At 43.3% G+C, this 12,200-nt stretch overlaps 1 protein-coding gene across 2 annotated transcripts; it reads right to left on the reverse strand.

The window, feature by feature from the left end:
• Positions 1–532: 532 nt before the first annotated feature.
• CCNB1 (cyclin B1) lies at positions 533–8,827 on the reverse strand. 2 transcript variants are annotated; one of them, XM_027100944.1, is made up of 9 exons: positions 8,582–8,827; positions 7,799–7,969; positions 7,534–7,704; positions 4,621–4,803; positions 3,066–3,224; positions 2,615–2,851; positions 2,198–2,338; positions 1,463–1,573; positions 533–947 (listed from the first exon to the last, which is right to left on the reverse strand). In XM_027100944.1, the coding sequence occupies exons 1-9, from the start codon at positions 8,600–8,602 to the stop codon at positions 840–842; spliced, it is 1,302 nt and encodes a 433-aa protein (XP_026956745.1). In that variant the 5' UTR covers positions 8,603–8,827; the 3' UTR covers positions 533–839. The 2 variants fall into 2 exon arrangements, with proteins under 2 accessions (XP_026956745.1, XP_026956746.1); XM_027100945.1 differs by lacking the exon at positions 3,066–3,224 and having other exon boundaries at positions 8,582–8,716.
• Between the last annotated feature and the right edge of the window lie 3,373 nt (positions 8,828–12,200).

The following is a 12,200-nucleotide window of genomic DNA, read 5'->3' on the forward strand; positions in this document are numbered from 1 at the left end:
TATATCCATACTATGGACTATAATGCCCAAATACAGGTAAGGCTTGTCCATGTTGAAAGAATTGCTAAGTATATAGAATGATCTCATTTTTTTAATACCCCCACTATAATAATTTACATGCAGGTCTATACTCATAGAAGGCATGACTGGCTACATCCCAAACTCCTGATATCCTTCAGGTGGATGGGATTGAGACGTAGGAGAGTAAGAGGGGATGGGTAAATAAACGTTTTTAGATACTTATTTGTTTTGAGGATTGTTTTATTTTCTTAACCAATAAAGAAAAGGCAAACTAGGTTTTGAATATAAATTAAAATTCTTATTTTTCCAAGTGAAAAAGCTGATACTAGTTTAAGTTGATAATATAAGAAAGTGGTATGAATAGATTACTTAGAATTATAGCAGCAACCACCAGAGGAAATAGAAATCGGGGGAATTGGGAATGAGGTGGTACTTTTCCTTACATAGAACTAGGCAGCCAATTCTCTTAAGATGACTGGGCTTACATACAGTATGACATAAAGTAAGTAAGGATTGTAAATGCCCTCAAGAGCTTAGTAATTTATTTGAAGTAAAGCCAGGTACATAAAACAAGAACCAAGAAGAATCAATTGTGTATATTAATTGGGTCTCCAGGTAATTGAAAGCAGTTTTTTTACTATCCCCCTACTGAACCTTTAAAACAACCTGTGGGAAGCAGCCACATTCAAATGAGTTAAGGTTTAAGTAAAAAGGACTACAACTTTATTAAAAGTAAATAAATGTAACATATAATATGTACAGATGGCACATGGTGCCAATTTTATTTGCAGATTTTATAGTATTCCAAAGTTCACAAATTACACCTTTGCCACAGCCTTGGCTAAATCTTGAACTAGTGCAGAATTCAGCTGTGCTAGAATGCTGATCTTAGCATGCTTAGACGTAGCATACTTGTTCTTGATAGTCTGGAAGAGAAAAGCATAGTAATTAATGAAGGAAAAGAGGAAAACATCGTAAGAACCAACGATACACATATACACTTAAAAATCAACTCCTTAAAAGCAAGCTATGAATTTACAGGCATAAAATCTTAATGACTGGACTTCCCTGGTGACACAGTGGTTAGGAGTCCACCTGCCAATGCAGGGGACAAAGGTTTGAGCCCTGGTCGGAGAAGACCCGTGCGCTGTAACTACTGAGCCTGAGCTCTCGACCCCGAGAGCCACAACTACTGAGCATGAGTGCCACAACTACTAAGGCCCGTGCACCTAAAGCCTGTGTTCTGTGACGAAAGAAGCCACCGCAATAAGAAGCCTGCGCACCGCAACAAAGAGTATCCCCCACTCAGCGCAACAAGAGAAAGCCTGAGCGCAGCAACGAAGACCCAACGCAGCCATAAATAAATAAATAAATTTACTAAAAAAAAAAATCTTAAATGATTTTCCACTTTTCCCAACACCATACAGAACCACTGACTCACCATATGCTTTGTAAGCCCACGATTCACTATGATTATATTCTTAGCCAGGTGTTGCATAACAAGAAGAAGGGATTCTTCAGTGTATGACAGGTAATGCTGTAGAGTTGGTGTCTAAGACAACAAAAGTTAATGTTGAAAATGCTCATCACCAATGATTTTCATAAAACTTCTAGATGTTATTCAAAACTAGGGTAGGGAAGTAGATACTGTATGACTGATTATAATCAAAATTTAAGACAAGCTTAAGACCCCTTCTTCCCCAAATACCCTTCTTTCATGGCTTCTCTAGGATCCTGTGCTCCAACCTAATTACACTTTTGTAATTGCTGACTTGCCCACCCCAAAGCTAGACTCCAAGTTCTTTGGAGCTGACTTTCTCATTCATAATTCTATTTCTAGGGCCTAGAGTATCACACGGCATATAGGAGAAATACTTGTTGAATCAACGAATACGAACGAACTTCTAGTATGTCATTTGACCTGCTTGAGCTTCTCCATCTGTAAGGAGTAGCAGCTGCTCTGCCTTTCTCAAAGGGGTATTAGATAGATGAGATTAGGCAGTGAAACGGAAGCATTCTATGGAGATATCACAAACAAGATATTTTAAATCATTCCCTCAGTAGATGCCATATTTAAGAACCATCTGAACTGTCCTTTAATGACAACAGTTCTGTATGCTGTAAATATTATAATTTAAAAGCTCAGGGTAACCGCAGTTTGTGGGACAGAGCTTACCCATTCACCATTATCAAGAATTTTCAGTGCTAAGCAAAAAGCTCCCGCTGCAATCTGAGAAGGAGGAAAGTGCACCATATCGTAGTCCAACATAGTTAGTTCCATCAGATATTTGGCCAAAGTATGTAGCTCAACATCAACCTGGAATAAAACCCACAGGTTCTGTCAAGAGAATTCTGCATTGGCAGTAACTGGTAATGCCCATAACTAACTACGGATGTTTGCCTACAAACTCTCAAATGCAATTGCCCGTGAAAGGCTTTAATAATAATATTAACATACAGCCTGATTGGAAATAAATACCAACTTTATCCCTTCCTCATGTAGTTAGGTATAAATACAAGGCACTTGAATTAGATCTCATTGGCCAGCAGTATTCCCTAATGTACCATACCAAAGGTTTCAAGAAATCTGTACCTCTCCAATCTTAGATGCTCTCCGAAGGAAATGCAGGGGTAGAGGGCGACCCAGACTAAAATTTAAAGCTCTTAGAATCTTCATTTCCATCTGTCTGATTTGGTACTTAGTGTAGGTGTTGTCAGTCACAAAGGCAAAGTCACCAATTTCTGGAGGGTACATTTCCTCGTATTTGCTTGCAATAAACATGGCAGTGACACCAACCAGCTGCAGCATCTTCTTGGGCACACAATTATCCTGCAATGGGAATTTCAACTGGATCAATAAGTAATACATATTTGAAAAAGGAGGCACAGAATTGTGAAGGAGTGGTGGGAAAGACACTCTCACAACGGAATCTCCATTAGTGACACCCCATGCCTCAAGACAGAGTTTAGCTGAAAAAGTCTGTTTCTTATGACTCAGCTAGGACCCTGGAAGGGAGAACCCTCAGTTGGTGAATCATGCTCACCTGCATGAACCGATCAATAATGGAAACAGTCATGTACATGGTCTCCTGGAGCAACCTGAATTTCATTTGAACCTGCACTAGCCAGTCAATTAGGATGGCTCTCATGTTTCCAGTGACTTCACGACCCAGTAGGTATTTTGGTCTGACTGCTTGCTCTTCCTGCAAAAGAAATGCTGATTATCCTAAGAAGCAAGACTCCACATGACATTTCTGACCAGAAATAGTCACCTCAAAATAGCTCTGGAACATTTAGAATCTCTAAAATGTTCTTAACTCAGTTATTCATTTGGTCACTGCAAACAGCTCTACCACTGAGAAACAAAGAAAGCAAACATTAAACAGGACAGTGTGACAGGTTTTCATATTGGCAAATCTTACTATGTCCAATTCACCATCACTACTACTGGCCCACACCCTTTCCCCGCTTCTTCCCAAATAAGGATACCATACTACCTATCACCTCAGATCTTTTCACTTAAGACTCTAAAACCCACAGCCTGAGCTTTATGAAGTAGAAAATATAGCAGCACCTTCCAGATTAGCTGGAACCAATATGCTACCACTCCTACTCCAGGGTTTAAACCCCCCAAACACCATAGGTAACAAAAGTCAACCATCAAAATCCAGCACACACATCTGCTAAACCCATTCCTCCAAAGTGAGAACACAAACTTTAAAGACAAGGGAGAAAAGAAATCCACAGCAGAAGGCTGGTCCTGGCAAGGAACCAGGACAATCCTGTAGAAAATGGAGATGCCCAAAAGAACCAGGCAAGAGCCTGAAGATGTTAATGATGCCACCAGAACACAACGCGTTATAAACAAGCAACTGGGTAAATTTGGTAACTGTATAGCTTATGTTGTTAACATACAGAATGCTTCCTTGTTTGGGGGGGAAAAGGGCAAAGGACACTAACAGAAAGTTTCAGAAATAGGATGAAATGGAAGAAAACCAAAACCTTTAGCTTTTGAGTATACTCCTCTTGTACACAAAGAACAATTTCCCTGATATCACATGCTCATAAGCAACACTGACCCAAAATGCCTTTTTTTGGCTATAGTTTTTCAGCATCTTCTCCATTACCATGTACCTCCTGCCTGTTACGCTCCTTAAACCCAGAATTTGGGACTCACTCACTCCTAACTGTGATAGATATAAAATACCTTTCAATCTGTGGACTTTCCTTTAGGAAGAGCCACGGTAGTATCCACTCTCACTTTGAATTTTCCCTGTTCAAAATGGCAAATAGAGACTTCGTTGGGAATTTCCTGGCCGTCCAGCGGTTAGGACTTTCACTGCCAGGCCCGGGGTTCAATCCCTGGTCAGGGAACTAAGATCCCACAAGCCATGCATGCAACCCCCGCCCCCACCAAAAAAAAAAATTACATTGGCTTACTTTGGGACTTTTTATTTTTCCACGAAGAATTTCAAAGTGGAACCTACTGTTAAGAAATGCTGCTCATATCTTGCTTAAATTGTTGTGAACTGTTAATGGAAAATCTCTTTAATAAAGCTAGATGCAGTTTAGAAAAAACAAAGGTTTCATATTACTGACCTCAAGTTGTCTCAGATAAGCATAGATATCTTTTACATATTCACTACAAAGGTTTGGATCCGCTCCGTCTTCTGCATCCACATCATTCACTGCAAGAATTACATCAGAGAAAGCCTGGCACAGATACTCTTCCGCAGGGGCACAGCCAGATGTTTCCATGGGGCTTGGAGAGGGAGTATCAACCTTGAAACAGAATGGACTTTTTGAAATAATAGCAAAGAGGAGCATACAATCTGGGAATGAAGGTCAGATTATTGGTACCAATTCAAGAGACTATCTGCTGAACAGAAATTCAATTCATTTACCTTTACAAATTTATTCAATTTGTCTTCAGGAAGTGAGTAATATGAAAGATAAAATGCCAACTTAGACTGAATCAGTTTAGAGTCAGAATGCTAACAGGTAAAACAGAGAGGAAGCAAGTTCACATCTAGACTTTCCTCCAAAGGAAACTGATAAGTAACGCATTTGCTTAGCAATGTCATGTAAAGTTAATCCAAGTGAATGACAAGTTAGTCTTTAGTAACATGGCCTGCTTCCCACTGCACAGGAGAACACAAGTCCTGTCCCGACTACTAAGGATTTTATTTATTTATTTTTGGCTGTGTTGGGTCTTTGTTGCTGCAAGCAGGCTTTCTCTAGTTGCGGCAGTGGGGTCTCCTCTTCATTGAGTTGCGCAGGCTTCTCATTGCGGTGGCTTCTCTTGTTGCAGAGCATGGGCTCTAGGCACACGGGCTTCAGTAGTGTGGCACGCAGGTTCAATAGTTGTGGCTCGCGGGTTCTAGAGCGCAGGCTCAGTAGTTGTGGCACACGGGCCTAGTTGCTCTGTGGCATCTTCCCAGACCAGGGCTCGAACCCGGGTCCCCTGCATTGGCAGGCAGATTCTTAACCACTGCGCCACAAGGGAAGCCCTCAAACTACTAAGGATTAACTGACTTTGTTATCATGAACCATTTTCTTCAAGCTCCATTTACCCCGTTGTCCAAACATTTATTGAGCACTTCTTTTTTTTTTTGCAGTACGCGGGTCTCTCACTGTTGTGGCCTCTCCCGTTGTGGAGCACAGGTTCCGGACGCACAGCCTCAGTGGCCATGGCTCACGGGCCCAGCCGCTCCGCGGCATGCGGGATCCTCCCGGACCGGGGCACAAACCCGTGTCCCCTGCATCAGCAGGCGGACTCTGAACCACTGTGCCACCAGGTAAGCCCTATTGAGCACTTTCTTAAGCTCTATGCTAGGCACTAGCTTTATGGTGTCCTCAAGGGGCTTTGAATTTAGAAGAAATAAGTAAATGAAGTAAAGAGATTGATTCTCGGAACAAATCCTAGAGGTGCGGGAAGTTAGGGTAGGGTTGGGAAAGTTAGGGAAAGCTTTAGGTGTTGATGATTGAGCTGTTTTGAAGGATGAGAAGGTTATCAGTTAAAAGAAAGGGGGTGGGAGGGCTTCCCTGGTGGCGCAGTGGTTCAGAGTCTGCCTGCCGATGCAGGGGACCCGGGTTCGAGCCCTGGTCTGGGAAGATCCCACATGCCGTGGAGCAGCTGGGCCCGTGAGCCATGGCCACTGAGCCTGCGCACCGCAAAAACAAAACAAAACAAAACTAACAAACAAAAAGAGTGTGGGAAAGTGAAGGCAAGAATCAGTATGGGACTTTGACGGAAAGCTCAGGTCTTTTGGTATGGCCAGTTAAAGACTGCGCATGCTACAGGTTTCTGTGATATGTCCAGAAGGACAATACTAAAGCCATAGCCTCACATCCCTTTCCCTTAGATATAGACAGCTAGGCTGAATAACTTTAACCGATCATTTTCCCAACCAGCTTTAATGAAGTTTTAAAAATTAGAACTTAAGAATGCAGTTCATTGCTGGTCAGGGAACTAGATCCCACATGCATGCTGCAACTAAGAGTTCGCATGCCACAACTAAGGAGCCCAAGTACCGCAACTAAGGAGCCAGCAAGCCACAACTAAGACCTGGCACAACCAAATAAATATTGAAGAAAAAAAAATGCAGTTCACTGAAGTGGCAGGAAAGCAGCCTCTTCTAGATGGTGTATATTTTCTTCACAGGAGTAGATACATTTACATACCTGATATTTAATAAAATGTTCTTGGTTTTTGAGGCTGTTAACTCATCTTCTTACCTTCTCTGAATAGCTCCATTTTCTGCTTTACATCCTTATATAAATTCCAATGTTACAGATTTATTATTATTTGGTGACCACATTATGGAGTAAAAAAAAAAGGGCTTCCCTGGTGGCGCAGTGGTTGAGAGTCCGCCTGCCGATGCGATGCAGGGGACACGGGTTCGTGCCCCAGTCCGGGAAGATCCCACATGCCGCGGAGCGGCTGGGCCCGTGAGCCATGGACGCTGAGCCTGCGCGTCCGGTTGCTCCGCAACGGGAGGGAGAGGCCACAACAGTGAGAGGCCCGCGTACCGCAAAAAAAAAAAAAAAAAAAAAAGGACTCAAGAGAACAATCTGTGTTTCAGTCAATAAATTCTGGCCAGAGATGGCTTGTACCCAAAGACAGCAAAATCTTTAGTCCAGGCAGCTACTACTCAGTACGGTAAACAAAGGAGGGGTAGTATAACAAAGCAATTAAAAGCATAGATTCTGAAGCCAGATAGCCTGGGTTTGAATCCAATTATGTGCCACTGATGAGATATGACCCTAGAAAAGATACTTAATACTTCTCCATGCCGTTATCTAAAAGTAGAGGTAATAATACCAGCGCACTAAGAGAGTGTAAGATTATGTGAGCTAATGCATGTTAAGTGCTTAGCAGAGCCTACCTCCTGCTAAGCACTCTATACATGTCACTATTTTTCCTATTTAGTCAAATGCTATGCCATGCATTAATAAAACGAAGGGAAAAGAAACAATCAACAGGCTCTAAAATATTACAGTTAAGTTTACCAAAATAGGCTCAGGGGGAAGTTTCTCTTCTTTAACAGGCTCGGTTTCCGGCTCTGGTTCTGGCTCCAGATCCAGCTCCGGCTGGGGCTCCGGCACAGGTACAGGAGCCTTTTCCAGAGGTTTTGGTAGTTTTTTAGCAATAACTTTTCCAGCAGCTAAAGTTTTTGCTTCCTGTGGATGAAAAGGAGAGAATGGAATGTTTCTCCATCACAGGTTACAGTTGGAAGGCAGACTCTTACAGAGCAGTTGAATCAGGAAGAGTTACCTTTTTCAGGGGCAATTTGGCCTGTGGCTGTTCACTGACTTTGTTACCGATGTCTCCAAGGGCTGTTCTTGGCCTCAGCCCGGGCTTAGAGGCTGCAACAGTGGCCACAGGCACGCGCTTTGCGCCTGCCATACTGACTTTTGCCTTATTTTCAGCATTAATTTTCGTGTTCTGTAAGAAGCAAGACCACTTTGAGAGCTGGCTCGGCCAAGTTAGAGTAAATCAACGGTTAAAGCGGGGGCAAAACAGAGGCTCTCAGGAGGAATGCCGACTGTAAATGGGTTCCCAGGGGAAACCTGCGTTCCAGGGTCTACGCTAAAGCTGTTAACAAGCCAGATTCCTCCCCGAACCTGTTCTTTCACCTATTGAGGGATTGCCTGCTCAGTCCCCGCCTGACCTAAAATACCATGAATTTACATTTGAAAGGAAATCGAAAAAGCCTTAATTGCAGGAAGCTTTCCTGTGGGGAGGGGGTTATGCAGTTGGTGGGAGCTCGCTCAGGGGTCCTCCGTCACCATTTACAAAAAAAGGTTTCGCGTCTACCCTCCATCTGTCCCCTCCCCCCCCACTTTATCCAAGCCCCATCCACTTCTTTCTCACCTTCCTCTCTCCGTCTGTCCGCGCCCCAAACTCTCCCACCATTTTAGGGGCCCACCGACCGCCATCCTCCCCCCAAATCTGTCCCGGTCCACTCCTGCCAGGGGAACTCCAGCAGGCGAGATAGGGAGAGGAGACGCAGCGAGCCAGGAGAGCCGCGTTTGTTCACCGTCCCTAGCAGCTCACCCTGGTGATCCGGAGCGCCATGGCTTCCTCTGCACCAGGCAGCAGCTCAGTGGGGAGAAGCAGAGCACGGGAGCCCCAGACCAGCCGGGGACCTTGAACCCACCGCAGGCCAGCAGCCGTTCCTCCGCAGCACGCCGGGAGGAATCTGGCCCCGCTTGAGGTTTAAACCCCGCACCGCTCCCTCCCTATTGGCTTGTTCGTGGCACTCGCTCGCTTCCCATTGGCGGCGGCCGGTTCCTCCTAGAATGCGTTTCCAGGGCGATCCCGCGAAAAAGTTCGGGCGGGGGTGGGGCCATACCATCACGTGGTCTGGCTCGGCGCCTGCGCCCTCAAGCAGCTACTGTTGTCACCTGGAGAGGGGTGATCACCGCCCACCTGGAGAGGCGAAGCTGTGCGCCGCCATGGTTAGCAGCGGTGCCTTGGAAAAGAGAGTAGAGCCGCTGGTTTGACGTCAGAGGAAGTTATGGCTTTAGTCCTACTTATTGTTAAACACACTTTCCTCTTCTGCAGTGGCATGTAGCAGGAAAAGCTTTTGTATATACATTCTTTCATTTGATCATTCTGGCAGCACTCTGGGTTGGAGAAACTGAAGCTCAGAGAGGCTTTGGGTGACTTTCTCAGGATCACAAATTAGTAACAGGGGACTAAACTTAGATTTCTTTAGATCCATGACGTTTCCACAACGGTAATTGTCTCTTAAGAATATTGCCAGCCTCTTAAACGTGCCAGATTACTTCAATCAAATTTTTTCCCAAAGCCAATCTTTTTGTCTTACTTTTAATTTGAAAATAATTTCAAACTTAGAAAAGTTGCAAACAAAAATATTACAAGGAACACACGTATACCCTTTACCCAGATTCAAATATCCTTAACCTTTTACCCCATTTGCTTTATCATTTACTTAATCTCTTTCTCATATATAGATCTATCCGTGTATAACTGTATATAAACATTTTCTTCCTGAAAAATTTGAGGGTAAGTTATGTTATCATGGCCCCTTATCCCTCAATTCTTCAGTGTGTATTTCCTAAGTAAAAGGGATGTTCTTTTAACATAATCACACCACAGGTATCAACTTCATAAATTTACTTTATCACAACATTGTATTCAACCTAGTTTGTATTCCAGTTTTGTCAGTTGACCTAATAATGTCCTTCTTAGCATTTTCTTTTCTCCAGTACAGGATCCAGCTAGGGTCAATGTCGCATGTAGCCTCCTTTATTCTGGAACAGATCCTGCAGCTTTTCTTTGTCTTTTAGAACACTGATGGTTTTGAAGAATACAGTACTCCACGCCACTTTTTAGAAAATAGAACTTTCTTATTTTTGCGTTTGTCTAATTGTTCCTTGTGATTTACATCAAGGTTATGTACTCTTGGCTGTTATGCCACGTAGGTGATAGATATCATATTCTTCTTAGGGGATCAACTCTGCAGACACATTGTGTTCACCTGTTCCCCATAAGTGAGATTAATTTTGATCACTTGGCCAAGCTGCTACCTGCTTTCTCCAGTGAACATTTAGTTGTTTGTTTCTGACAACGAATAAAGTGTCCGTGGGGAGACACTTTAAGACTGTGCTTCTCATCAAATTTCCCCCTAGATTTCACCTCCCCTCACAGCAGCACTTGCTTAGGAACTGTTGACACTGTTGTCCCAATGCCATGGGCTCTCTCGAACTAGCTGAAGCTGATAAAAAGCCATACACTTTGAATGACCCTAAGATGCCAGGCCTTTAGCAGACCTAAGTGAAGACCACTTCCTGACCATTGCTCAGTGGAACTTCTTTTAACATAGTAGTTCTCAACTGGGGAACATTTTGTCCCAAGGGTGGAGAGGCATTTGGCATTTCTGGTTGTCACGACTGGGAAGGTGCTACTGGCATCTAGTGGGTAGAAACCAGAGATGTTTCTAAACATCCTACAGTGCACAAGACAGCCCCTACACCCTCTAAACACACACACACACACACACACACACACACACACACACACACACATAATTATCCAGCCCCGAATGTCAGTAGTCTGGTAGTGCTAAGCTTGAGAAATCTTGCCAACTATGTACATACCTATAACTCATTTCTTCTTCTTTTTTTAAAATATTTATTTATTTGGCTGTGCCAGGTCTTAGTTGTGGCGTGTGGGATTTAGTTTCCTGACCAGGGATTGAACCTGCGCCCCCTGCATTGGGAGCATGGAGTCTTAGCCACTGGACCACCAGAGAAGTCCACCTATGACTTTCCCCCTATGATTTCTATTCAGAATGTTAACTTTTGATGCATAATTAACACAAGTTTCATGGATCATCTCCTTTCTTTATAACACTTAGAAACTTGACTTTTCTTCTCGGTGAACTACTCAGTGTTCTCAACCATGGCCCAGTTAGTAGTGCCAACTGCATACCAGGTGATGTTCTAGGTGCTAGGAATACAGCTCTGAACAAAACAGATGAGATCCCTGCTCTCATTAAGCATATATTCCAATAGGACAGAGACTAAATAAGTAAGTAAAGTAGGAAAAATATCAGATAGTACTAAGTGCTAGGCAGAGAATAAAAAGAAAGTGATGCAAATAGAGTGATTTGGTAGCTGACTTAGACTTGGTGGTCAGGGATGGTCTGAGAAGTTGACATTTAAGCTGAGGTTTAAATGACAAGAAGGAAAACATTCCAGATAAAGGAAATAGTCTGTGACAAGCCAATGATAGTGTTGACCTAAAATAAATAGACTTCCAGTTATTTCTCCAGCAAAAATGGGTTTATTCAGGATCAACAAAGAATTGCAGTTTGGGATCTGTACCCTTGGCAAGCCATGCAAGTCCCATGCCACAAGGAGAGGACTCTTATAGAGAGGGGAAAAGCAGTTGGGAGGACTATAGTAAACAGAGTCCTTTGGAGGAATTGAGAATTTGAAATATAGTGGCTTTTTATTGGCTGAGCTCTTGCTAGGTAAGAAGAGGAAGTCTCTCTTTTTCTTGTTGGGCTCTGCCAAAGTCACAGGGCATGAAAGCTCCCCTTTCTGACCTCCCATTCTATTTTAATTGAGCTTTCTGTTTATTAATTTTTGTAATAGGAATGAGCTTGTCATGTTCAGAAAAGCTGGTGTGGCTAGAGTATGGGGGGAGGAGGGGAGTAGAGATGAGATTAAAGAAATTGGAAAGGGTAAAATTACACAAGACCTTGTAAACCAAGCTATGATAAGTGCAGTGGAAGGCTTTGGAGGGTTTTAAGTCAAGGTGTGGCATAATCTATCTTTCTGAAAGATTACTGTAGTCACTGTGGAGAGAATACACATAGGTGGGGAGGAGACAGAGGGGGAAGCAGGAGGAGAAGAGAAGCAGGGGAGCCATTAAGAGGCTACTGTAGCAGGCCACGCAAAAGATGATGGCTTTGATGGTACTAGTAGTGGTAGACAGAATGGGATAGATTCTGGATATATTTTGGAGGTAGACTTGCTGGGTCTTAATGGTTTACATGTTTGGAGTGAGATAAAAGGGGTCAAGGATGACTCAGGTTTTGACTTGAGTAAATGAAACAGAACACTAACAGATGAACAGCTTTTAGGGAGTAGCAGGACATTTGGAAATGCCTAGAGATATACAAGGGGAGAGGTCTACTAGG

This window comes from Aethalodelphis obliquidens, unplaced genomic scaffold (genome assembly GCF_003676395.1).
Source record: "Aethalodelphis obliquidens isolate GAN/ISIS:26980383/991018 unplaced genomic scaffold, ASM367639v1 scaffold4, whole genome shotgun sequence".
Taxonomy (NCBI): Eukaryota; Metazoa; Chordata; class Mammalia; order Artiodactyla; family Delphinidae; genus Aethalodelphis; species Aethalodelphis obliquidens.

Bases quoted from the DNA above. Each gene is read 5' to 3' on its own strand.
- CCNB1 (XM_027100944.1), bottom strand. From the start codon at position 8,602: ATGGCGCTCCGGATCACCAGG. The intron at 3,225-4,620 runs GTCAGTAATATG...TTTCTTTTGCAG, and splicing joins CTTATCTGAGACAACTTGAG to GAAGAGCAAGCAGTCAGACC. The intron at 2,339-2,614 runs GTACAGATTTCT...GTTTTATTCCAG, and splicing joins GAGCATCTAAGATTGGAGAG to GTTGATGTTGAGCTACATAC.